Source organism: Drosophila bipectinata, chromosome 3L (genome assembly GCF_030179905.1).
Source record: "Drosophila bipectinata strain 14024-0381.07 chromosome 3L, DbipHiC1v2, whole genome shotgun sequence".
NCBI classification, from domain to species: domain Eukaryota; kingdom Metazoa; phylum Arthropoda; class Insecta; order Diptera; family Drosophilidae; genus Drosophila; species Drosophila bipectinata.
In genome coordinates, this window is record NC_091738.1 from 18,506,954 (window position 1) to 18,530,882 (window position 23,929).

General features: G+C 40.1%; 8 protein-coding genes across 8 annotated transcripts; 2 read left to right on the forward strand and 6 right to left on the reverse strand.

The window, feature by feature from the left end:
- Nucleotides 1-2,382: 2,382 nt before the first annotated feature.
- Nucleotides 2,383-3,434, reverse strand: Rpn12R (Regulatory particle non-ATPase 12-related). Its single transcript, XM_017252170.2, has one exon. It carries the CDS (start codon nt 3,322-3,324, stop codon nt 2,536-2,538), a length of 789 nt encoding a protein of 262 aa, XP_017107659.2. The 5' UTR covers nt 3,325-3,434; the 3' UTR covers nt 2,383-2,535.
- A 149-nt stretch (nt 3,435-3,583) lies between these two features.
- On the reverse strand, nt 3,584-4,674 carry ind (intermediate neuroblasts defective). Its single transcript, XM_017252168.3, has one exon. It carries the CDS (start codon nt 4,591-4,593, stop codon nt 3,670-3,672), a length of 924 nt encoding a protein of 307 aa, XP_017107657.2. The 5' UTR covers nt 4,594-4,674; the 3' UTR covers nt 3,584-3,669.
- Nucleotides 4,675-11,314: 6,640 nt separating this feature from the next.
- On the reverse strand, nt 11,315-11,596 carry LOC108132672 (uncharacterized). Its single transcript, XM_017252177.3, has one exon. The coding sequence runs from the start codon at nt 11,593-11,595 to the stop codon at nt 11,344-11,346; it is 252 nt and encodes an 83-aa protein (XP_017107666.2). The 5' UTR covers nt 11,596; the 3' UTR covers nt 11,315-11,343.
- A 151-nt stretch (nt 11,597-11,747) lies between these two features.
- Nucleotides 11,748-12,355, reverse strand: LOC108132667 (uncharacterized). Its single transcript, XM_017252173.3, has one exon. It carries the CDS (start codon nt 12,321-12,323, stop codon nt 11,826-11,828), a length of 498 nt encoding a protein of 165 aa, XP_017107662.3. The 5' UTR covers nt 12,324-12,355; the 3' UTR covers nt 11,748-11,825.
- A 78-nt stretch (nt 12,356-12,433) lies between these two features.
- Nucleotides 12,434-13,257, reverse strand: LOC108132670 (uncharacterized). Its single transcript, XM_017252175.3, has one exon. The coding sequence runs from the start codon at nt 12,798-12,800 to the stop codon at nt 12,453-12,455; it is 348 nt and encodes a 115-aa protein (XP_017107664.2). The 5' UTR covers nt 12,801-13,257; the 3' UTR covers nt 12,434-12,452.
- A 625-nt stretch (nt 13,258-13,882) lies between these two features.
- LOC108132663 (clumping factor A-like) lies at nt 13,883-14,948 on the reverse strand. Its single transcript, XM_043213960.1, has 2 exons — nt 14,836-14,948; nt 13,883-14,711 (listed from the first exon to the last, which is right to left on the reverse strand). The coding sequence occupies exons 1-2, from the start codon at nt 14,946-14,948 to the stop codon at nt 13,883-13,885; spliced, it is 942 nt and encodes a 313-aa protein (XP_043069895.1).
- Nucleotides 14,949-18,627: 3,679 nt separating this feature from the next.
- Nucleotides 18,628-19,380, forward strand: EAChm (Enhancer of Acetyltransferase Chameau). The gene has a single exon (XM_017252172.3). It carries the CDS (start codon nt 18,680-18,682, stop codon nt 19,283-19,285), a length of 606 nt encoding a protein of 201 aa, XP_017107661.2. The 5' UTR covers nt 18,628-18,679; the 3' UTR covers nt 19,286-19,380.
- A 47-nt stretch (nt 19,381-19,427) lies between these two features.
- Nucleotides 19,428-20,226, forward strand: LOC108132668 (uncharacterized). Its single transcript, XM_017252174.3, has 2 exons — nt 19,428-19,533; nt 19,671-20,226. Exon 2 carries the CDS (start codon nt 19,719-19,721, stop codon nt 20,136-20,138), a length of 420 nt encoding a protein of 139 aa, XP_017107663.3. The 5' UTR covers nt 19,428-19,533; nt 19,671-19,718; the 3' UTR covers nt 20,139-20,226.
- The last annotated feature ends 3,703 nt before the right edge of the window (nt 20,227-23,929 follow it).

The window sequence follows — 23,929 nt, forward strand, 5'->3', positions numbered from 1 at the left end:
AGGAAAACGTAACATAAACAGAGTTTGGGGCAAAAGTAAAAACTCATTTTATAATGTTTACCTTTGCTTGACCGGCACAAAATCCGGCACCCTGACCACCCACGGACACATAAGCATATACAGTTAATTTATTTATTTTGTGTGCAAGCTTTTATTTGCATAAGCTTAAAGGATTTGAGACGGCGAGCTTAGATTTACCTCAGTCTGCATTTGTTTTATGGCTGGTCCCCTCCCCTGACAACCCAAAGTCCTTTGAAAGCTCCAAGCTTGACCCCAAAGTGGGTGGTAAGAGTCCCCCAACGAGAAAGCTCCAAAAGCTGGCAAAGCTTGAACATCCTTGGAGCTTGTAGCATCAAGCTTTCTTGAATCCTGTACTAAAAAAGGACTCTGCTTTCTACATGGCTCAAAATTCAAAACTATTTGTGTAAAATATTCAAATTAAACACTTGAGACCACAACCGTTGCACTACAGGGATTCCAAGGACTCGATTCTTTCACTCGGCGACAGACTGTCTAGACAGAAATTCTTAAAACCAACACCTGACAAATTTCTCTTTGGCACTCCCAGGTAGGCGTACTAAATTTCAACGGAATTTCATTTGTTCTAGCCGGAATCGTTGGGCTAATGATCTTCTAACAGGACCCAAGGGCCTGAGGGAATTTCCCAGCCTTGATGCCAGCCAGCCGGGCAGTGCAACGCATTCATTCATAAGATCAATTCAAGAAATCAAAAGAGAAAAGAGATTCCACTTTAAACTGAAGAGGTTCTGCACTTGAGGCTGTATTCATTCATGAAGTGTCTGCTAGGCGGGAGACCAACACAGCAAGGATTCTACAAATCAGCGGGATATTCGAAAGTTGCCAGGACATCTGGTGACTCGAAAAAAGTAACACCAGGAGAGAAGGTGTATGCAAATTTGTTGTGGGATGACATTTTGAAATTCTTAATGTTTTTAGATATTAGAGGTATATTATAATAATATATAGGAGACTACTTAAAATCATAGCTTAAGACGTTGTAGTTCTTCCACAATAACATTAAGGATTTAGTAAGTTAATTTAGAAATACATCTTTTTGTTTTTAGTAGTAAGTAAACTCTTTAGTAAGTAAAGAGCACCTATTGTAGTAGATCTCTTGAGTAACTATCCTCTTCAGTAACTTTAAATGTTATCAGTACATTCGGAAAAAATCAAATAAATTCAAGGATCAAAGATCAGATCAAAGAACCCTATGCAACACATTTTGGCAAAACAATTTTCGATACGCTCCTTGAATGAATTCGCAAAAAAAAAAAAGCGAAAAGATCCTGAAAGGAGTCAAGAGGAGTCCTACCTGCTGGTGCGGCACTTGAGACTCAAGTACAAGAGCTCTTCAACTCAAGTGGAAAGAGGCGCACACTTGAGCCAAAGGACACCTTAGGGGAACTCCAGTAGATAACGATCGGGGCCAAAAAGGTAGAATCAGGTAGGAGTACAATTTTTTTTCAGGAATAGCAAAGAGAATGGAATACCGAAATTCTGTTTAAAACCGCCGACTGGGCTATTTTGGCCATTCGCATACCGATTTCGGACCCCGAGGGCCCAAAAGGGCGTAGGTGCAATTGCGTTTATTAGCACCGCACCCCTTGGGATCCTGCACAATGTCCTGCATTCAATATCCCTGTTCGGTTCGGATTCCTGAGGACATACCAGTCCCATTGAGGAATTGTCCGACGTTGAATGAATGCTGAATGAGTCGGCTCGGGCTGGGCAGGTTTTGTTGCGCCTGATTCGTTTTGGGTTTGTCACCAAAGGACCAAAGTCTAAGCGATCCTGCCGATATCTTGTCGTATGATAAGTATCTCTAAAGTTGCGATCATTAATTTGTGCAATTTGAAATGTCGTGGGAATGCTAAAAAAATCCTCAACACTCCACGGCAAATTGTGTCCTTGATTAATTGGATTTTTCCATGATTTGACAAAATCCTTTCGTGTCAAGGTATGCGGTTAAAAATTAGAGGACCACACAAATTTGTTCAAGGAGCACATTTGTCTAGCGAAGCAAATTGAGTTACGAAGCAAAATGGAACTTTATAATAAAACATACTATTTAATAATTTCAAAAATCATTCTAAATCATTTTTGTATATTGTACAAAACCCAATCCCGTTAGTAAGCAACCAAACTCTACCATACCCATCGGCACATCCTAACAGCCATCCTATTTAGCAGGACACTCACTAAGCCCTTCTAACAATTATCCTATGACAGATTTGGGAACAAGATTCCCCCAAAAAGACAAGTCCTTCCCGAATAATTTGTCAAGCCTGTCGACTTAACGGCTTAGCAGAAACTAACTCAATTTCTGTACATTTTTGCCAAAAAAAAACACCCAGAGAAGCATAAATGTTGAAAAGTGTGAAAAATTTAATCTGACAAATTTCCGGTTCGATATTTTTTGATGGCTAGATGCAATGCATAAGTTCCGAACATTATTTTCTGGATGAGTGGATTAAAGGCCAACAATCGAACTCGAAACAAATATGGATATGTATGTTAAACAATTTTCTCCAGCTCATGGGCGTAGGTTAGATTTTGAGTGGCTATATCCCGGGCTGAGACATTTTCCACCGGCTTGGTGTGGAGTCCGGCGTAGTCGTAGTTCCCCTCGTCATCCAAGGCCCAATGGCGTTTCTTGACCAGATCGGTGAACTCCTTGCTAGTTGGACGAAGACCCAAGCGTAGAGCCGCCTGCTTGGGATCTATCTTCAGGTATGACTTCTCCATGCAGGAAGCGATCTCCTCACGTGCCGTATTCACCAGGATGTCCATGAAGTTGGTGTATATCTCCGACGGCAGGGACTTCTTGGCCTGCAGTATCTTGTTGTATCTGCCCTCCATGTAGTAGTTCTCCAGGGCCAAGACGGGCATAATGAAAGCATTGTGCAGCAGAAGAGCCGACGGCAACCGCTCCAGTTCAATGTGAAAGTCGGCAATGCGATTCGTGGCCAGCATGTAGAGCAAATTCAATCCCATGAACTTGTGCATGTGCTTCGAAGAGTCCAGGAACTTGTCGTAGTCGTAGTAGTAGGTATTCAACTGCGACATGTACCGCTCGAAAGCTGCATAGTCCTTGATCGTGATGCTGTGCTCAACAGCAATCTCCAGCATTTCCCGGGACCGCATCAACTGATCCTTTTGCTTGGAACTCGACGCCGGGTGGGGTGTTCCAAAGTCGGATTTTACCAGTTCCAGCTTGAATCCGTCCAGTAAACGGGCGCAGTGGGTCAGATTCGGTGCGTGTTTGCTCCATTCGGCCTTCAGTTCGTTGTACAAGCTAGCCATGGTTCCAGGTTACTAACAAATAGGACTTACACTGGAGACTTGAATTTCAGTAATACAATTTTGTTCGTTTTGACAGTGAAATGAGATGCAAAGCAAAGTTAGCTGCGATTGAAAGTTTCTTGGGAATAGTGCTGGAAAGGTAGCTTTAGAATTTGTGTTCTAGATGTTTCTAACACTGTAAACGGCAGTCCACGTAGGTGACGAAACCCTCAATTTTAATTTCAATTTTCAAAAAATTAAAAACAATTAAAAATGTTCTTTTAAGATTGATTTATTTTAACATATTTAAGGCTACCAACAAATTAAGTTCTACTGTACAATTGTGACCTCCAAAGGAGACTCGTCCTATGCCTCGACCTTCAGTTCATGGACCTTGGCTTGGGGTGAGGCCTGGGGGCTGGAGCTGGAGTTGGTGGACAGGTTGAATGTGGGACTCTCGGAGCCGCCCTTCTTCTGCTTAACTCGTCGGTTTTGGAACCAAATCTTGACCTGCTTCTCGGAGAGCCGCAGGCGGTTGGCAATCTCGATGCGACGTAGTCGGGAAAGATAGGCGTTCTGGGAGAACTCCCGTTCCAGTTCCAAGAGCTGGGTGCTGGTGAAGGCAGTGCGGATCCTCTTGCTGGAGTCGGCATAGTCGTTAATCAAAGGAGTGATCTCCGTGGGCAGAGCAGAGCCCTGTACTTTCAAGGGTGAGCTGTTGGGCGAGCAGGAGGACTCGTGCTTAAATCTCTTGCCTTGGGGCTCATCGAAGTTGTTGGTGTAATCCAGAGACGCCGAAGAGGAAGCCGACGGAGAAGTGCAGAAGCTGCCGGGCTCCGGCAGAGGCAAGCCCGATCCATAGATGCCATGAAGAGGTATCTGCTGGGAGCTGGCATTTGCAGGATTCGCCGACAAAGGAGGCGACGGATAACAGCTCTCGTAGTTGGCGAAGCCATTGGATTTCCTTTTGGTGGCAAACAGTTGGGCATATGGATGATACAATGAAGTGGGACTGGAGCTGGCCTGGGGATGTTGCAAGGCAGCTGCCGCCGCTGCTGCTGCTGCTGCGGCCGCTGCAGCCTGTTGTTGTTGCTGCTGCTGTTGCTGGATGCCCAGGGAGAAGAGGTAACTGCCCACATAGCTGGCCGGATAAGGCAACATCGGTATTGAAGGCAACATGGCAGCTGCGGCCACTGCGGCAGCCGTCGAGGATCCTCCGCTGGGTGATCCCAGGGTCTCTTTTTTGGGTCCATCGCTGAGAAGGGAATCCATCAGGAATGAGCGAGACATTTTTCGATTTGGAAGTATATGTTTTTTTGAGCTGTCAAGACTACTGAACACGATCGCTGACTGTGCGAGACTGTCTGTGATGCTGGCTGCTCAGCCTGCTCTTATATACTCCCAGACTTAGACTTTACACCAGGGGTTGATTCTACCCTCGACACACACACACAGGCACACACCCCTGAGGGCCAATTCGAGGGTTGTTTGCCTCGAGTCTCTTCGGCCATTTAGTCACCATTTAGCTGCAACTGTTGCCATTTACGCTCCGCCCTTGTTCGATCACCAACAATGGCAGGTATGCGGTGCTTCACTGTATCTGGTATCCTTGTGCCATGAACAATGGCGTATCCTTCCTATGTGTGAGTAAGTGCGTGTGTGTGTCTGATGGCATAACGAATCGTCCTTTTTATTTCGTATTATCGCTCGAGTTTAATTGAAACTTGAAGTGAGCTCGTAAAAGCTTTTTAAACGAAACTAAATTAGTTCAGCATAAGCTAGATCAAATTACTTAATGAAAATGCAAATACATGTATGGCATTTGGCTAAAGAAGTTAAAACTTTAAAGTTCTTCAGGCCTTTAAGGAACATCGCTTCAAGGGTTATCATTTTTGTTATGTTATTTCATTTTAATATTTTTAAATATTTAGTATACCTTATAAATTTAAACAAGGAGGAACATCTATATATACATATATTTTTTTCCAAACTTATTTGTTGATGAACTTTTTTTTTGCGGCATATGTTCAAAAAATAGTGTACTTGAACTACATACATGGTTCAAAAGATCACCATTATCGCATAGACTTTCAACTTTTTCAGAAACTCCCTCGAAAGATCATCTCCGAAACAAACAATTGCATTTTTACCATCTTAGCCTTGTAATTTATGAAATTAGAAGAAAAACCTCTTCAATAACCTTCCACAATCCAATCGATTAATTTTACAACCATTGAAAAATGCAAGCCCTCCAACCGTTTAATGCCAATTTCATGGCAACTTATGGTCCAAGTGGTCGCTGCCAATGTTTCGATTCTACCTCTACAAGGACATTATTCTTGAACTCCACCTCCAGCTCCTGATTTCGATTTCGATCCTTGTGGCACATTGTAAACCGTTTCTCCTTTTAGGCCTCGTCTTGGCGTAATTTTATTGATGTATTCTTCGGCTTGTGCAACTTCGGGGAACAATGCCGGCAGGATCATCCATTCAGAACCCGGCCCATTCATGGATGCAGTCCTTTAACAAATCCTCGGCACGACACGCACGTTAGTCCCTTTCTTGTTTGTTGTTATTCTGTACGTCTGTGTGTATTTTGGGCCAGGCCAGGACATTGAAGCCAGACAGATCGTCGCCGTGGATGCCCTTTGCTGTTTTTGGGTTACATTACACAGAATTATGGCGGCAGTTTTATCATTTGTTAACTGACTTTAAGGATTTACCTATAATTGTCCTTTTCATGGCATTGTTTGTAGGTGCGGCATTGTCACAGGACTCCCAGTTCTGGCAGTTGATCATATGTTAAGTGGCTGTAAAACGGATCACAATTGCTGACGTTAATTGTTGGCCCGAATTTTTCTTCGTAGGCGATCCAAATTGTCGCCTACTTTTTAACATTTTGGCTTCTGCTTAATTGGCGGGACGTGCAAAAAAAAATATAATAAAATAGAAAAAAGGATCGAAAAGGATCAGGGCTCTGGTCAATATTGCAGAATTCGAGAGCATCTGCTGTTGGCAGAAGTTCTTGCACTTTGGGCGTTGCGTTGGTCTCGTGCGAGGTCCTTTTGACCGGCTTTTCACCAATTGTTTAGTCCTCGATGGGCCACTTGAGATTTTCGCCATTGACCACTTCCGTTTTTTGTTTATTTCACGGACGATTGAGTCGGGTTTTCTTTTTTTTCCTTTTCAAAATTAGATCGTGCTATTTGCTTGGAGTTTTTATTTGATTTTTCTGAGAAACAAATGGTTTTTATTTGTGGATATTCTTCTGGGTTCAAGGAAGTGTAAGATAAGATCTAAGTCATTCAAAATTCTATAGTCCTGTTTGTAGATTTATTTTAAAAACAAATTATTTAAATATTTAAAAAAAAAATTCGGAAGATCCCTAGTTCCCATAGATACAAAAGTAAAGCCCAAAAATTTAAATACAATGTCTTCAAATACGCCCTGATATCATCAAACCCATTCAAGCAAGCAATTTCATTTTAATTGTGAACAAAACTTGCCTAAACGCTGAACAAATGAAAGCATAACGAAATGCTTATTTCCCTTTTTTTATATCTGATATGGATACAACGCAAAACTAACCGATTGTGAGCCCGGAAGGGAGAACTTCAAACCGGATTTGTCCATCAAAAGGGGTGTGTTCTCCACAATGAGAGAAAAATAATCATACGAATATCAAACCACCACCTTTAAAACCATTTGAAGCCCCTATGGCCAGGGATTGGGTTAATCATTTATTGACATTAATTGGTTGTGACATTTGCATTTTGACTGATTGTTATAAGTTGGCCATTGTTGCTACTTAGCCGAGGGTTTGTTTATCCACTCTTCACTCTGCTTTGTATATTTGTTTATTTAACAAATATGACTTCATTATAGTCCAAGCAGTTTTATATGAATATGCACATCCCTGGGACTCTGAAAAATATTAACCCCTGAATAATTTACGAATGAGCTTTGAGGTTGAGTTTGGCTTCTTTGCGTGTTACTGAGTCAATAGGCCTCAGGAGAGTCCCAAGGATACTTGATACAGGATGTGGTATGTCCCGTTTTAATGGTTAGGAAATTATACTTAATTATACATTCGAATGGAGAATATTTTTTAATATGCTAGAGTATTCATTCAAGGTTTAAAAATGTTTAAGGATAATGACCGATGGACATACTTCACCAAATTCTATAAAATATGTGACACAAGAGAAAGTTACCTTCTTTATTCATGTATACTTTTTTACCAACTATAGAATACAAATATCAAAGTACTTCACCGCCGTATATCCCAAAATATAAATCAAAACAATGGAAACTTTTTCATTCTATTTTTTTCGAGTATTATTTTCATGAATGAAAAGTCAGTACCTGGACAAAGGACACCCAACAAAGGACACACACAGGATCCGCACTTGCAGTGATCTGCAGTTTTGTTTTGGACCTTTGTCCCGAAGGATTCTCTTGCAGGTAAGGCCAAAAATATATCTTTAAAAAATGGTATTAGGTACAATACCCACCATTTAAATGGAGGTTTATAGTTCTCTTTTTTAGCTGTGGTCAAGGACACTAGACAGTGCCATTAATCAGCCAGGATACCTCAATGACCTTGTTTATTGTAGTGGTCAATATTGTGGCCAGTTTGAAGGGCCTGTTCTGGGTGCGGACAGTGGGACAAGGAGAGAGGGTGGCCACCCCATGGGAGCAAAGCCAAAAAACACTTAAACACTTAACGTCTAATCAAATTATATATAATAAGCAACAAACAAAACAAACCCAGAAACGCTTAGCACCCCTAGAGCCCGCCACTTACCCCGCTGTCAGTGCCCAAAGCCAGTTAGTTAATAAAAACAGCATTTACAATCATAAAACGCTTCAATGATCCTGAATTTCTCCCCCTATTCCCAGTTTTTTTTTCCAGCACGCGTTGGGTAAGGTCACCAGCCATGGAAACGCGGTAGGATTGAAAAATCTGAACAACCCTCAGATTCCTAGCGTGGAGGGGGCTATCAAATTCATAATGAAACAGATTCTGATACGGCTTCGAGATATCACCCGGCCATCCACTTCGGCTTTGGCTGCAGCCGTCACACAGCCACCAGGATACTTTTGTATCCTTGTATCTTTGTGGTTGCCAATGATTCTTTTGATATCTAACGCTTTTCAAAATGGCTGCTTAAGAGCCCAGAAAATTTTTTTTTATTTAAACAAAACTTATTCATATAGAAACACATATATGAAAACTTATTTTAAAATATATTATTGTAGATAATTGATCTACAACTTTTTTAAGGTATTCCGCTCAAGAATCGGATGATTACTGCCAAAAATATAGACTTGCCCACGGGCTCCATGAATTTTGTAAACTTTCGAAGGGTACCTTCCATAAAATTTGACAAGAAATCTAAAAAAATTAATCTTTAATATTTTGATACAGATTAATGGAAAATCGATCCTCAATTCGTTTATGATATTTCGCTCAAGAATCGGACGGTTATTCCCAAAGATTTAGTCCTCGCTTGGGGCCATATAGTGGCTACATGCATTTTTGTAACTTTGGCATGGAGGATCCATAAAATTCCACAAAAATTGTAAAAAAAAACATTATTTTCTTATATTTTGTTTCAGATTTATGGAGAATCTATCTACTAATCGTTTAAGGTATTCCGCTCGAGAACCGGATAACCATCAAAGATACAGCCACTGTGTACAGCCGTACACAGTATGACAGTGATTTGGAACTTTTGAAGAGACCTAGTAGGAACTGTTTATAAGGTCGAATATAGTACAAAACCGATAGCGATATTAGTTATATATCGGATGTATTTTTATTTCAAAGTGCTTTTACAAAATGGTTTTTGGAAAATTAGTTCTAACGTGACCCAATTTCTCTAAGAATGTGGTTATCCTAGTCCTTGGATCATTTCCTACTTCTCTTGCGCTGATTTCGCTTCTGCCGCCTTAAAACCCTCTCGTACTTTTTTTTCACAATCGAAATGACGCTCTTTGAGAGAAGGTCGTCCCTTGAACAAAACAATCGCTGAATATCCGTCATCTCGAAGCCCATGTAAAGAGCGAACAACTCCTAAGCCAGTAAAATAAAGGACGCCGAGTTATCCTGAATTAGCTTGACCAGCCCGTCTCGTTCCCCAGGCCCATGATGCCATGCCATGTCAACGAGGTAATGAATAATTATGCTGAGGGGAACCAAGCTATGACCAACAGGACTTGGACCGTTATGCAGAGGGTCAGGAATTGCATAATCTTCTTCCGAACATCGCCGCAATATGGATTGTAATCCAAACGTTGGCTATTGATTTTCTTGAAAGCCATCAAGGTGAGATATATAAACACAGTCGACTCCTTGGTGGCCTCGATGGGATTGTAGAAGATGGCAAAAAATGGAAATGATTAATTCAAAGGCATAGGCTTTCTCCATGTTGTCCAACTACAAAAAATTCTATTATAACACTTATAATAGAATAATAATAGGCCTATGCCTTTGCAAATCATTTAAAAGCTAGCTAAAATTTTTAGCACAACTGAGCATGTGGAGCTCTTTTTAAAAATGGAGTTGTGTTTGTGGCGATTTGCTTTAAATTATTTTCATGGCCTACGTTTTTTATGATTTTAAGGTCGATAAGGCGTTCCGGAGCAATAGTGTGCACTTCCATTTCGCTTATTCCTTTCTGTTACACACTTTTACTCCGGAACGCTAGTATAATTGCACTGACTTCTTTTGGAAAAATCGTTATAACTTCAACAATACTTATAATTTTGTAATGAAATTGGTCTTGTTTTATTCAGGATTAATGAGACAGTATTGATATGTCTCATTAATAATATCGAAAATGATACCATTTTTTGGAAGTTGTACCGAAAAAATGGCTTCAAAGTCCGAAAAAAAAGACAAAAATTCAAAAATGTCAGTTTCTTGTGTAAAAATTGTATCCTTTTTGTTTTAATTAATTTAAGATCTTTTTTTTCAAAAGCTACAACATTTAACTTTAAAAAAAACGTCAAAAAGTTTAAAATCCGTTTTTTCTAAATAAATCAATTTGATGGTGATAGAAATATTTCAAACACGGTTTTGTATTATATTCGACCTGATAAACAATTCCTACTAGGTCTCTTCAAAAGTTCCTCCAATTTTTTTTTTTTTGTCACACTGTGTTATTTATATAAAATATTTATATTTTGTAACACTCATAATTTGGAAGGGGAGTCCCCTGTAATCACTGGGATCTTATTGTTATTTACCGAGCACAAAATGAATTTTTACACAAGTCCTCAGTATTTTTTATACATGTAGACGACATGTAAAAACCAAAGTTCCCAAAGCGAACCGTGTAGATACTTGAAATAGCGGCGCCACTGTAACGTAAAACTCACCAAATATCAAAATTAATAATATTAATATTAACTAAATAAATAAAATCATTCTTAAAATATATTAAAAAAAATTATGGCCGCAGAGAATAAAAAAACAGAAATTTATATTTTCATGAATTTACTTTATAAATTGCAGCAGAATATGAAAAAAAAACATGTAAAATAAATGTCTGATAAAATTGCAGCACTCTATTTTTGGCTTCGAACTCATTCAACCCACAATATTCCGCCCAGTTGAAGTATGACTGGATCTGGCAGTGTCAGTTTGGCATTTGTGGCACCACGGGACTCTTGTCACAGCCTGGAACAGTGACAGCAAAACCCGAGACACTGCGTCATTCACGTACCTTCATCTGCAGCTTTCTCATGATTCGTGTCTCCTCCCAGCGATCCAGTTCGTCCCACTCCTTGCCCCGCCTACGCAGTAGGTAGTAACGGTACATGACGATTGTCACGGCCAGGAGCAGGGCCAGGCCAGTGCCGGCGGCAGCTCCAAGGACCGCTGAACTAACCATCACCATTTTGGACAGTTTTTTCTGGTTACTTCACTGAAAATAAATGACATTTTGGCAAACATTATTAAAGGTGTTTTTAGTTAGATTAAAGAAATAAAACTCATTTGGTCTAAAATTTTAACAATTTTTATTGGCAATTTTAAAGAGCAAATCGAAAGGTTTTTCGCTTGTAAGGTTTACTTTGACTTCGCTGGCAGTTTAAACTCTCCAAACTTTCTGAACTTTCGCAAGAGTCAATGATCTCGTTGGACCCATGGTTCTCGTAATTCTCGATCTCCACATCGAAGCGATCTTCTCGATTTCGCGATTTACCAGAAGAACTGGCCATACCAATCAGGGCCAAAACCAATAAAAGACCGACTAGGAATGATACTCCCAATCGTGAACGCATTTTGTGAAAATAAAATAGAAAACTATTCAAATGAGTGGTTTAAAGCACACTGGTATTTTTTAAGAGAATTACAAAAAGACAAGTACAGATACCCCAGTTTCCTGGTGTTTCAACTTTTGTCTTGAGTCACAACTGTTCAAACTTATCCGACGTCGGAATTTCCCCATCTGATGAAATAGACTCACTTTATCTTTAAGTACACGTAATATTTTATTTTGTGACTAATGGCACTAATAGATCTTGTTCATGTGATGTACATAGCCGTTTCGAAGGATAGCGAATCTAGGATATGGCTTAAAGTCCGGTTCCTGATAAGGATATTTGAGAAACATGGTGGGAATATGTTCTGTGGGTGCATCCAGAGTAGCTTCATCTACCTCCTCATCGACTTCCTCTTCAAAAAACTCTCCCTCTTCAGGATTTAGTTTAGAAGGATCGTGTTCATCCTCCGAAGTTGGGTCTAGACTTTCTTCATCAGTAGTTGGGTCTTTAGTTTCATCATCATCTGTATCCTTGAGAGTTGGACTTGAGCTGAGATAAGTTGCGTTGTTATGCAATGTTTCATTTGCCATTTTCTCTAGAAACTTTAGCTCCTTCAATATTCTATCAATTTCAGTTCTATTCAAATGGCTTAATTTCCCGGTTTTCTGTGAGTCCTTAAGTGGCTTCGAAGACATTAAGACAATGCCCCAGCATAATATCAGAGTGACTATTCTCCAAGAACACATTTCTTCAACGTTCTGACAAAAACTGTTAGAAGCAACATTAAAAACAAGTCTTATAACCAAATGTTGACTTTAAAATGTCTTTATTTGAAGAAGAGAAATTGTTTTAGATTTTAGAAAGAAGTTAGAATCTTAGGCCTTTAGGAGCAGACCGCCACGGTGGATCACAACAGGACCGTGACCTCCAAATTTGGGCCAGAAGGGACGAATCTGCTTCGTGGGAGTAGTGGAATTGGATGCTTCCTCCTTTGTTGACGAATCACTCTCATCCTCATCGGCATCTGTGGAATCACTATCCTCATCCTCGTGATCACTGGATTCCTCATCGTCAGAAGCTGTCTCGGTGGCATCACTTTCGGAGGAAGACTCCTCAGGCTCACTCTCCACCACATCGGAGGACACCTCATCCTCAGCCGGACGGGCAGACACAAAGCCAATGGCCAGGAAAGCCAAAAGAGCCACAAGAATGATGGAACGCATTTTGAACTTGAGTCGGAGAAGTTTAAACGAAAACTACTTTCCAATTTCATTCGACCTCTTGCTATTTATAGGAAAAGTCTAGCAAAATTTGGCCAAATCGTTGAATTTACCAAAATCTTTATTTACGCTTCTGCTGTTTGAACAATTGTTTCAATGGAAAGTTTTACAAGCGGTTAGAGTTAGGGCTTTTGTTTGAATTTAATGCTGTGTTAAGGGGGTATTCCAAGTTCAACCATTATTCGGTGGTCAGATCATGGGGATGTATAATTACGGGTCCGATTCCCCACCACTTGGGCCATGGACGGGGACTTATCACCACAGAGTCACCAGGCTCTCCGCTATCAGTCGAACTGTTCTCATCACTATCCTCGGACGGACGTGAAGTCACAAACGAAATGGCCAGACAAGCTACCAGAGCCAGGATAATTAAGAAGCGCATCTTTAGGAACTTTTTCAAAACAGACACTGCCACCGATCTCAAAAAGTAAATGCTTTTTATAGAAAAATTGTAAGTATATAAAAGTCTCAGCTGCAAGCTGTTTAATCTTTGCATTCAGATATATATGGAAACAAATAAAATGTAATTGTACTTATTGTAACTGAAATTCCGGCTCCTGACAGTGAACCTGAATATTTACTAGGTTTAAATAAATATTTGTAAACGATGCGGTAATCAATCAATCAATATTTAATTAATCAGCGGGAGTAGGGCATTAAGAGCATTTATATAGGTTTATATCTTTAAATCGTTACTTTTTTAATAAAAATGTTATTAAAGAAGTTTCTTTAAATTTAAAAACTTAAAACTTGCTTGTTGATATATTTTGTGTTTTTTTATTTACTCAACAAATTAGCATACAAATTTAAAAAAATAAAACTACCATCTGGCATATGCAATATTTTTATTTACATAAACCCAATTTCAAACAAAAGCTCTTGGATACACTTTTGTTTTTGTTTAATTAATATTCTTATTGGAAAATAAAAACTATTTGAATTTTTCTAGAAATGCCAGTTAGTTGAAAAGCACTTTCTGAATTTTATTCAATGCAAAACAATTAATAATAAATGTTTGAAATATATTAATGGGCCTTGATGAAATACAGAGGCCTGGCATGGATCACAAATGGTCCATTTCCGATGAACTTGAATGGACGACGGCGCCTGGGATTCTTCTGTTTGTTTCCTGACTCGTTGCTGTTCTCACCATCGGATGCATTGTCTCCACTGTTTTCTCCCTCAGAGTCTCCGCTGGATTCTCCCTCAGATTCACCAGTTTCTCCTTCTGATGTATTATCATCACTGGACTCGCCCTCGGACTCACTGTCGCCCTCGGATCCACTAGAGTCTCCCTCAGCAGCATTGTCACCGCTAGACTCGCCTGCGGATGCGCTGTCACCATTATCCGATCCCTCGGATTCACTGTCTCCATTTGCTTCTCCTTCTGATGCATCTCCACTGGACTCTCCCTCGGATGCACTGTCATCACTGGACTCTCCCTCGGATGCACTGTCACCGTTGGATTCTCCCTCGGATTCACTGTCACCATTATCCGATCCCTCGGATTCACTGTCTCCATTGGCTTCTCCTTCTGATGCACCTCCACTGGACTCTCCCTCGGTTTGACCATCTCCATTGGACTCTCCGTCAGATTCATTGTCGCCACTGGACTCCCCCTCGGTTTGTCCATCTCCACTACCTTCACCTTCTGAAGCATTGTCGTCGCTGGACTCTGCATCAGTATCTCCTCCTGTGGCATCTACATTGCTGCTATCAGTGTCATCATTTCCTGACACGGAATCGTCGCCAGATTGGACCACCGAGGACTCATCATCCTCAGCTGGACGAGCAGCCACAAAGCTGACAGCCAAGAAGGCCAACAAAGCTATCAAAACAGACACTGCCACCGATCTCAAAAAGTAAATGCTTTTTATAGAAAAATTGTAAGTATATAAAAGTCTCAGCTGCAAGCTGTTTAATCTTTGCATTCAGATATATATGGAAACAAATAAAATGTAATTGTACTTATTGTAACTGAAATTCCGGCTCCTCCGGGACCACCGAGGACTCATCATCCTCAGCTGGACGAGCAGCCACAAAGCTGACAGCCAAGAAGGCCAACAAAGCTATAACCATTAAGGAACGCATTTTAAGGCTTTTTCAATAAAAAATTCAAAACAAAACTGCTTTCAAATTTTATTACCCATGGCCTTTTTATATCCAAAAAATATACCAAATTTTGGCAAAATATTTATATATTATAGGAGATGGCATTTACGCCATTTGATATTTGCGCAAATGTTTCAACCGGAGGGAGGATCGTTTAATTTAATGACGTATTATTATTGTCCATTGGGATTTTTTCAACTCATTGAAGCTCTACGGCTTATAAATATTATTAAAATTGTATATATACGTCTTAAGACTTTATATTTTTGTTATCATTATATCTCTACGTCATGGTTTTTCAAGAAAATTTGGTGGGTGATCTAAAACGCATTTAAAATAAATGACTAATGCGATTAAATATTTGTGTATTTGATATATTTGTGTATTTAACATGTGTATTTGAGACACATGTTCGTTCAAAAATGAAAGAACAATATTTGAAAATATTTTTTATTGTTAAATAAAAAAATAAATGTTTGGCCCATCATTAAATTAAAGAATAAAAAATTTGTTGAATACCCAGACGCTTTTTAATTAAAAGCGATGGATTAATTTTAAAAAATATATTTATTCTTAAAATGACCTTCCATTTCCTGTCTGCAGATAATTATACTTCATTTTGCGGAAGTCCAACCCAAAGCCTTATCGAAAACACAAAAGTTTCTTGATTATGACTAACATAACAACAAAGAACTTGATATGAGTTGTTATCTAGCACAAGCCTTTAAGATAATGCTTTTCATTAAATATTATAGAGCATGACAAGTGGGAGATGTAAAAATATCAAATCAACTTTTGAGATTCTTAACAAATAATATTATTTTAAAAATAGACCTAGAATTTTGAGTTTTGTTTCGATTAGAGATGTCAATAATATGTGACATTATAGTTGCTAAAAATATAAAATCACACAAACTATTATAAGACTATAATAGCTATAATAACTATAATTAACTATTCCATGTGTCCATTTTCCTTAGTACTTATTACTAAAAATAAACAGCCATATCTTTTTTTTGCTATTGTATATATTCCATCTATTATATTTGGTTTGTTATTAACGAAAAAAAGTGCATAATAAATTGATAATAAAAAGTTTGGGCATTATGGCTTAACGCCTCATCCAGGGATGAACAACTGGTCCGTGACCTCCATGGATGGGCCAGCGGGTACGGAAGTTCCTCTGCGCTTCGGGGGCAACCTCCTCAGCGTTCTCAGCAATGGGCTGGATCTTTTCCGGGGCTTCAGCGAAAGGTTGGATCTTCTCAGGAGTCTCGGCAATGGGCTGGATCTTCTCAGGTTCTTCAACGGCGGAGAACCGATTCCAGGGGTGGATAACTGGGCCGTGTCCCCAGAAACGGTGGAAACGAAGACGCTGTTCCTCAACCTCTACAGGGTTGCTCTCCTGGGGAAGGTCCAAGCTACGTGGGGGGAAAAGGAATCCTCCCCAGTTCACAGATTTGTACCAGTGCTTCTTCAGAGCTTCAGGAGTCATGACACCATCAACTTCTTCCTCAGCTTCATCAACGGATCTGGGATGGACGATGACGGGTCCAACACCCCAGAAGTGGTTGGGCAGACGAAGACGCTGCTCCTCAATCTCCACGGGGTTGTTCTCCTGGGAGAGCTCCTCGGACCTAGGATGAACAATGACGGGACCATGGCCCCAGAAACGGTAGGGCAAACGCAAACGACGACGGTAGGCCTCTGGCTTAACGAAGTTTTCCTCCTCAGTGGTCTCCAAGTCACGGGGACGAATCTTGGGGCGCATGCCATGGGTTCCCAGGAAACCGCCCCAGTCGATGTACTTCCACCACTTCTTCCTGAGGGCCTCAGGAACCATGTCACCGACGATTTCTTCATCTTCAGCGATCTCCAAGTCACGGGGGTGTAACTTGGGGCGCATGCCATGGGTGCCCAGGAAACCGCCCCAGTCGATGTGAACCTTCTGGGCCTCAGGAGCCATGTCACCAACGATTTCTTCATCCCGGGGCTGGATCAGCGGGCTGGCAGCCACGAAACTGACGGCCACGAAGGCCAAAATAGCAAGGAGCGTCAAGGAACGCATTTCGAATAAAACTAATTTTCAATCACAGCCCCATACCCTTTTATATGAAATACGCATCGAGTTTGGTAGAATCTTTGATTTGTCCACGACTTGACCAAAAACTTAATCAAGCATGATTGGTTCAATTGGTTCAATGTATTATCGCGATATAATTCTTTTTAATACTGATAGGTGAGGTGCTTTTGTATTTATTTCTGAGTGGTTGCTTCCTATCATTGAGTCCATTGAGTATTTTGGCCCAAATCAGTTACTTCTTGATATGCAAAATAATCTGCTTTATGCATGCGGTGGTCATTCAAAAATAAAAACTTTCCATTTATAAATAAAACTCTTTGGAATAAATATATAAGAAAGATAACTATGGCTACGTCAGTCAATTAGGCTGGAAACAAGTCAAAGTCAAAATATTTTGTATTCTTTCTAGAAAACAAGTCTATTGTTATCTCCCAATAATGGCATTGCCAGAATTGTGGTTTTTTATTCAGAAAATATATAGAAACTTTGGCTTTAAGATATTTTTTTGTTTTTTGTACTAATGTGTCTTGCTATTTAAAAGTGGAAACAGTTGTTCAAACTGCTAATGAACGTCTATCAACAGGTACGTCAGGTAAACAAGTGGCTGTAAATTCCCATTACATCAATTATTAATTTTGGTTTTCTGGTTCGCTGTCATCTTCCTCTTGTTCGTCCTGGGAATCATCTTCCTGAGAACCGTCATCCTGGGATTCGGCTCCCTCGGAATCCTCATCTTCATCTTCTAAGTTATCGTCATCGGATTCCTCATCCTGTTCCTCGTTGTTTTGCTGTTCAGCGGCAATCCTTTTTTGGAGTTCCGCCTCCTCGGGATCGGTCAGGTCATCCAGATCGAGTGGCTGGGCAGAAACAGTCGCCAACAGGACACAGCCGAACAGGGCCAGCAATAAAACAGCGCGCATTTTCTAGTTTAGTCTCTAACTAATTCTAAAGTCCAAGCTAAAATACGTTTTTATAGACAGTCGTTGATTGGCAGAGAATAGAAGGTGGCGTGGCCCACGATTCTATGGCTCGGCTTATGTTTGCACGGCGACAGCTGTTGCCTTGGTTTGCACTTCAAAATTGAGGCAACGTCGTGCGTAAATATTTAGCTGACGAACTCAAAACCAGCCTAACTTAATAGTACAGTAAATAGATGTTAAATTTAAAATTGTAAAACTAAAATAAGGGACAAAAACAAGCCCCTACTAAAGCTACTTTTATGGTAATTTGTGAAAACAGCTCTGGCCAGAATTATTTGCATAAAGTTTTCCCTTCAAAACTTTACTTTAAGTTAGTCTGTTATATCTTTATCTTCGAAACTTTACTGTACCTCATGCTCAAAAACAAATTTAGCTATGATTCATATAATATTTATACTATATGCCGAGTTCCGATTCCTAGAATCTTCTTAATATTTGCGCATGTGTTCCATCTCAGGGTTTTTGGGGCATTCGTACACTAAATTCTATATCCCAAAAAATGTCAAAGACCATGAAACTTGACTAGATGTTTGATTATTGTAACCATGTCACGATCAACGCATTAAACCAAAAAACGTATAAAACTAGGGTTTACAATCTGAAAGTCATAGTCACAATTGCACTCAGCCAATTAAGATCTGAACATCATGCGCTCATTCATCCTAGCCGTTGTTGTCCTGGCCGGAGTCCTGGCCTGCACCAGTGCAGCCCCCCAGTTCCATCGTAAAGAACTGGCCTTATTGGAAACTCTTCTCGCCGAAGCTGGCAAAATTAACTCTACAATTCGTTTCGGCAACAACACCATCGTAGCTTCTGGAATTGCCAATGCCGTTGCCAACAGCAATGATGGAACCATCCGGCCAACTCCCCCCCAAAACCAGTGGGGAAACAATAACAACTACAACAACTTTAACAACTACAGGTATCCCTACTACTACGGAGGAGGATACTGGCGTACGGTGAACACTGTGAACGGTGAGATCGTCGAGGATCTGGATATGAGCCAGGAGGGATCTCACGAGGAGAGCCACGAACTGAGTGACCAGGAATCTGGCGAGGATAGCTGGAGCCAGGAGGATGAGACTGACGAGGATGATGATGAAGAAGATGAGGAGGACATTCATCAGGAGAATGAACAAGGAGACGAAAGCCAAGAAGACGAGACTGACGAGGGGCAGAACCTAGATGAGGAAGCCGCTGACATGGAATTGGATCTCCTGGAAAAAGAACTCAACGAACAGGACAACAACTAAAGGCAAAGTTTACAAATTACTTTAAAAATTCAATAGCAAAAAAATAGTTTAAAAAAATTGTTAGCTTGTTTAAAAAAATAAAACACAAATAAAAATATATATCAGGGATAAGAAACTAAGCTTACTTGCGTTGGGAAATACTATTTGGTTCTTCAAAATTTCAAAGCATCATTCAATTTCAAAATAAAAAGTATTTTTATTCTATATTTAAGGAAAAACAAAACAAAGCGTTTGGCATAAATGTCCAGGTACTGTTCAGCGGCGTCTTTGTCCCCGGAACTTTTAGTCTCTAGTAAAGTCTGCTGGACGCTGTTCCATAGGGTGTTTCCACCGTCTGAATTTAAGCAAAAATTTGATTATTTGATGATTATCCTTTTCATTTTAGCTGGAAAAGGCAGCTTAATTAATAAAACGCTCCTGCGAATGCAGCGACATGTCCGTCGACGAGCTGCAAAGGAAATACACCCAATGGAACAGCGTCCATCAGACTTTACTGGACCCCGAGGCCACCAAACGTTTTAGGCTCTTCCTGGAGACTAAAATATCCGGGGACAAAGACGCCGCTATACAGTACCTGGACCTTTATGAAAAGAGTTCCAAGTTCCTGCAGGAAACTCAACATACCTTTGCCCAGGACAAAGTAGATAAACTGGTCGACCTTGGGCTTCCCTATGATCTGGAGCAGGATTTAAAAAGGCGCGCGTTGAGTGGTCAGCGAAATGACATTAATCTCGGTCTCTATCGTGTCCTGGACAAATGTCGGAATGAGATTGAGGCCAGCAGCGAATTCCGAGATTTCAGAAACGCTTTAGTAGGTGTTAAGAAACGGAATCTACTCTGGCGAAGTTGCTAATATTCAAGGTGACAGATATTCATGTTGTTGAAAGGTTGAGCTACATGCATCTTCTTCTTAACATATGTAATATATATATACACATTATGTATACCAAGATGTATACTATAATAAATGCATTTCCAAGTGCCTTAGGAATGCTTGCTTTAGACCTATCTTTCATTATGGTGGTTATTAAGATACGTTTGTGATGAACCCATTGCGTTCAGATATTGGCACCGTACTTGCTGCTTGAGTTCGACGGCACAGGTGACGGGGTGCTTCGAATTGAGGGAGGATTGGAGGCGTCGTCCACCTGCATACGAGTGGAGGAGGTGCTGGCGCCTGATCCTGTTGTAGGTTCAGTGTTGGCTGATGAAGTGGGTGGTGTCGATGCAGGGCTGGGATAGATTTTCGAAATGAGAAGGTCAAAGTTGGGATCAGCGCGTATGGAGCGCTTGGAGACCAATTTCTTGTGGCATGTGGGACACTCCTTGTTGCCAGATCGCAGAGCAGTTACAATGCAGTCTTAGCAGAAACGGTGCAAGCATTCCTTAGTCGTCATCGTTTTTTTTCAACATGTACAGGCAGATGGGACACATCAGTTCGCTGTGGACACTCCTGGGGTAAACTTACAGGAGGAATCTGTAATATGTCCTTTAAGGACATTCGATACATCCTTTGAAAGGTACTGCCCCACAGATCATAAATATGTTAACCGTTTTTTAATAGTACACTTGGTTTAGAAGTTATTTGCATTCAATTTTTATTTTCAATTTGTATAATAAAAATTGAATCATAATTTTTATTTTTAATTTTTATTGTAAAAATGAAAAATAATTTTTATTAAAATAAAAAGAATAATAATTCTAATAAGAGTTATATTTCAATTTTAACAATAGAAATCGAAATAAAAGTTTATTGTGTTTTTTTTGAACTCATAAGCCTTATTTGCAGTCCCTGGCACAAACATTGGCAACAACCTGTGCGCAATTGTAAACAGTTGGCAGTCTTAAAGGCACATCCAGATGGCTAAAAGGAAAATGTGAAGCGTTGACAGCGAAGGGGCTGGCCGTCAGGTCAGGTGGCTGTCGAACAAAAGCGAATTGCATTATAATGCCGCGCGTGTTTGTAATTTTTAATGCCGACAATGAGATTAATGCCGGTCGGCGGTCGGAGATGGACACGGACATGGCTTAAACGGCATCCACATGCGCGCTTAATTCGATTGCGGGAGTGGGGAGTGGCGGGCCATTTGCCATTTGCCTATGCCGCCCTCAGCTCAATGCCAATCAATGTCACACCCATACCAAACACACACACACACACTTACACTGATTCGCAGGGACATTCACGCACGCATTCCCCTGACAGGCGTCCGTAAGGACTTAATCATAATTTGATTCAAGTTCGACTTGGCCTCGTGCCGCTGAAGGAAACCGTAGCATACATTTCAGCGTGCTAAAAATAAGTGCCCCCAGAACCGGCTCCCCTGAGGTAGCTTAGGAATTTAAGGCATACCACCCATAATTGGCATTCTTTTTCAATTATGTGGCATTAAATTTGGCTAATTAAAAAAATCATTCATTGTGGTAAACGGTCTACATTCTACCATAAGATGTTTTTACGAAGAAAGTGAATGCATTAATTTAGCTTGAAGTCTGTTTAATTAAAATGGAAACCTTTGAGTGAATAGCATTGTGGACATTCTGAATCGAGAGGAAACAAAGGGAAATAAGCTATAGGAAGCACACATTTCCTTTGCTGACTCAGTCAACCTAGGAGACAATTGTTCCATTTCTATATGGCTTGGTCAACAGTCCGTGCCATACAAAGGCATCACATGTTCACGTCCATTACACTTGAACTCGAAGAAGACCCCATCCACCCATCCAACCATTTATCAGCTCCCCCTTGTTGACCCAACTGGCATTCTTGCAGTCTATATGTTTCGGGTTCAAAGCAATTCGGTTTATGGCTGTGATTGCAATCGATTCCTTTGCCGGGTTAATGTTTGTCCATACCACAAACATTCAAACCACTGGCACTGTTCAGTTGCCGCTGACCTTGCCCCGGCTGATGCCAATTAAAGTAATTCTCTTTGGCGGATCCCGCATTTTTATTCAATTATCCACAAAATGGACAAAATGGAACGGGACACGATTTTTATTTAATTAAAAGAGAAATATTTACAAAAGCACTTCTATGGAAAAAATCTAGTTTAGTTAATTCAATATGAATAAAAAATGGTTGGAGGTTAAAACTCTAGGGAAATGTACATAATTCAAATAAAATTCCCAGAAACTAAACAAAATCCATCTAGTTTCTTTGAATTCTCTTCCAAACAATTGCAAACGGCACAAAAACAGAGCAATTGCTATAATTCTTGTTAATTTCAAAAGAATTCATGCACGGTAATTTGCATACAAAAAATTACGAAACTTTGTCTAGTCCCAGGGGAGTCGGCGATGTCAGATAACAAATTATTATTTGTTGATTTTGCGGCCAAATAGTTAACGACAGAAAAAATAGGAAAAATAAAAATAGAGAATGCGAGTTGCTGTGTGGGTTCAGTGTCTTGATAGCAAAGAGGTGATATTAGCAATTTATTCAAAAATATTACCAAACGATCTTGTTTGTATGATTTCCTAAGAATATTATCTACAAAAATCTTTAAACTTTATAAATTATATTTAGCTAAGCCCTTTAAATATCAAAAATATATATTTTCAGCTGCTTCTGCAAATGTTGGTTAACAAAAATAAACCCAAAGAAAACAAATCCCTTTAGGATAACTGACGAAATCCCTTCCATAACTCTTGGTTATCCTTTTCCGACAAAAAACACACACATTCCTTAACGGCGCTCATCTCCTGGGCAATCATTTCCTTCGACGTTGGACGCTAATTTCTGTTTGCTTATAGGCCACATTGCCCCGATCCCCCTGGAATGCCAATCTATATGTGTTTATATGTATATATTTATGTGTAGTCAAGTTATACAGCCTGTGGCTGCTCATGTGGAAACGGAAGTGTTTCCAATTGTTATGTCAATGATGATGATGGCTGAGCTCTCTCATCAAGTCAGTTGAGTGTCAAGCCGTCACCACAAGAATTTATTGAGGAGGAAAGACTATCAGGACTAGAAGGACTATTAGGACTTTGGCGGGAAAAGGAAAAATGGGTTAAATGTAAAATAATATTGGTTAAAGATAGAATATTACAAATAAGAAGATTATATGATTTTAAAAGAGAGAGATCCAAGATAGATATACAATATTTTCGTATAATTTTTCCTCAGTGCAGACATTTGCTGTCATGTACAAAGGATTATTAGAGCCCAGGCTCCCTCATATCTGATGTTTATTCATTACTCTCGGCTTATTAAGCCCGCCTTTGTGATTACGAATAAAGTAATAGCGCCCAGCCAGGTCAAATATTTTAGCCAAGTCCGACTGAACACAGAGCCATAGTAGACGTAATTCAACTTCTGACATTTACATATATATAATTGATGCAATTTGTCGAAACTGCAGAAGAAATTCCCCGCTCCATTCGCCGTGAACTTTTGCCAACATTAATTCATTTGCATAGCCCCAAAGCTTTCCCTAGGAAAGCGCGCTTCGGGAATAGCGTCGGCGGAGGGATGGGTAGTATTTTTTGGGGCGGAGTGGTAGTGGTCTGTTGGCGCCAGACCCTAAGCCCCGGCCAAAACCCTAAAAATAAACACAGAGCAAAAAGCACGTCACATCCCAGCCCAACTCCCACCCTCCCGGCAAGCATAGAATGTCCCACAATATGCTCTAGTTACAT

Coding starts and splice junctions, on each gene's coding strand:
- LOC108132670 (XM_017252175.3), bottom strand. CDS start 12,800: ATGCGTTCCATCATTCTTGTGGCTCTTTTGGCTTTCCTGGCCATTGGC.
- ind (XM_017252168.3), bottom strand. CDS start 4,593: ATGTCTCGCTCATTCCTGATGGATTCCCTTCTCAGCGATGGACCCAAA.
- Rpn12R (XM_017252170.2), bottom strand. CDS start 3,324: ATGGCTAGCTTGTACAACGAACTGAAGGCCGAATGGAGCAAACACGCA.
- LOC108132663 (XM_043213960.1), bottom strand. CDS start 14,948: ATGCGTTCCTTAATGGTTATAGCTTTGTTGGCCTTCTTGGCTGTCAGC. Junction 14,712..14,835: donor CCGGAGGAGCCGGAATTTCA/GTTACAATAAGT, acceptor TTACTTTTTGAG/ATCGGTGGCAGTGTCTGTTT.
- EAChm (XM_017252172.3), top strand. CDS start 18,680: ATGCGCTCATTCATCCTAGCCGTTGTTGTCCTGGCCGGAGTCCTGGCC.
- LOC108132668 (XM_017252174.3), top strand. CDS start 19,719: ATGTCCGTCGACGAGCTGCAAAGGAAATACACCCAATGGAACAGCGTC.
- LOC108132667 (XM_017252173.3), bottom strand. CDS start 12,323: ATGTGTTCTTGGAGAATAGTCACTCTGATATTATGCTGGGGCATTGTC.
- LOC108132672 (XM_017252177.3), bottom strand. CDS start 11,595: ATGCGTTCACGATTGGGAGTATCATTCCTAGTCGGTCTTTTATTGGTT.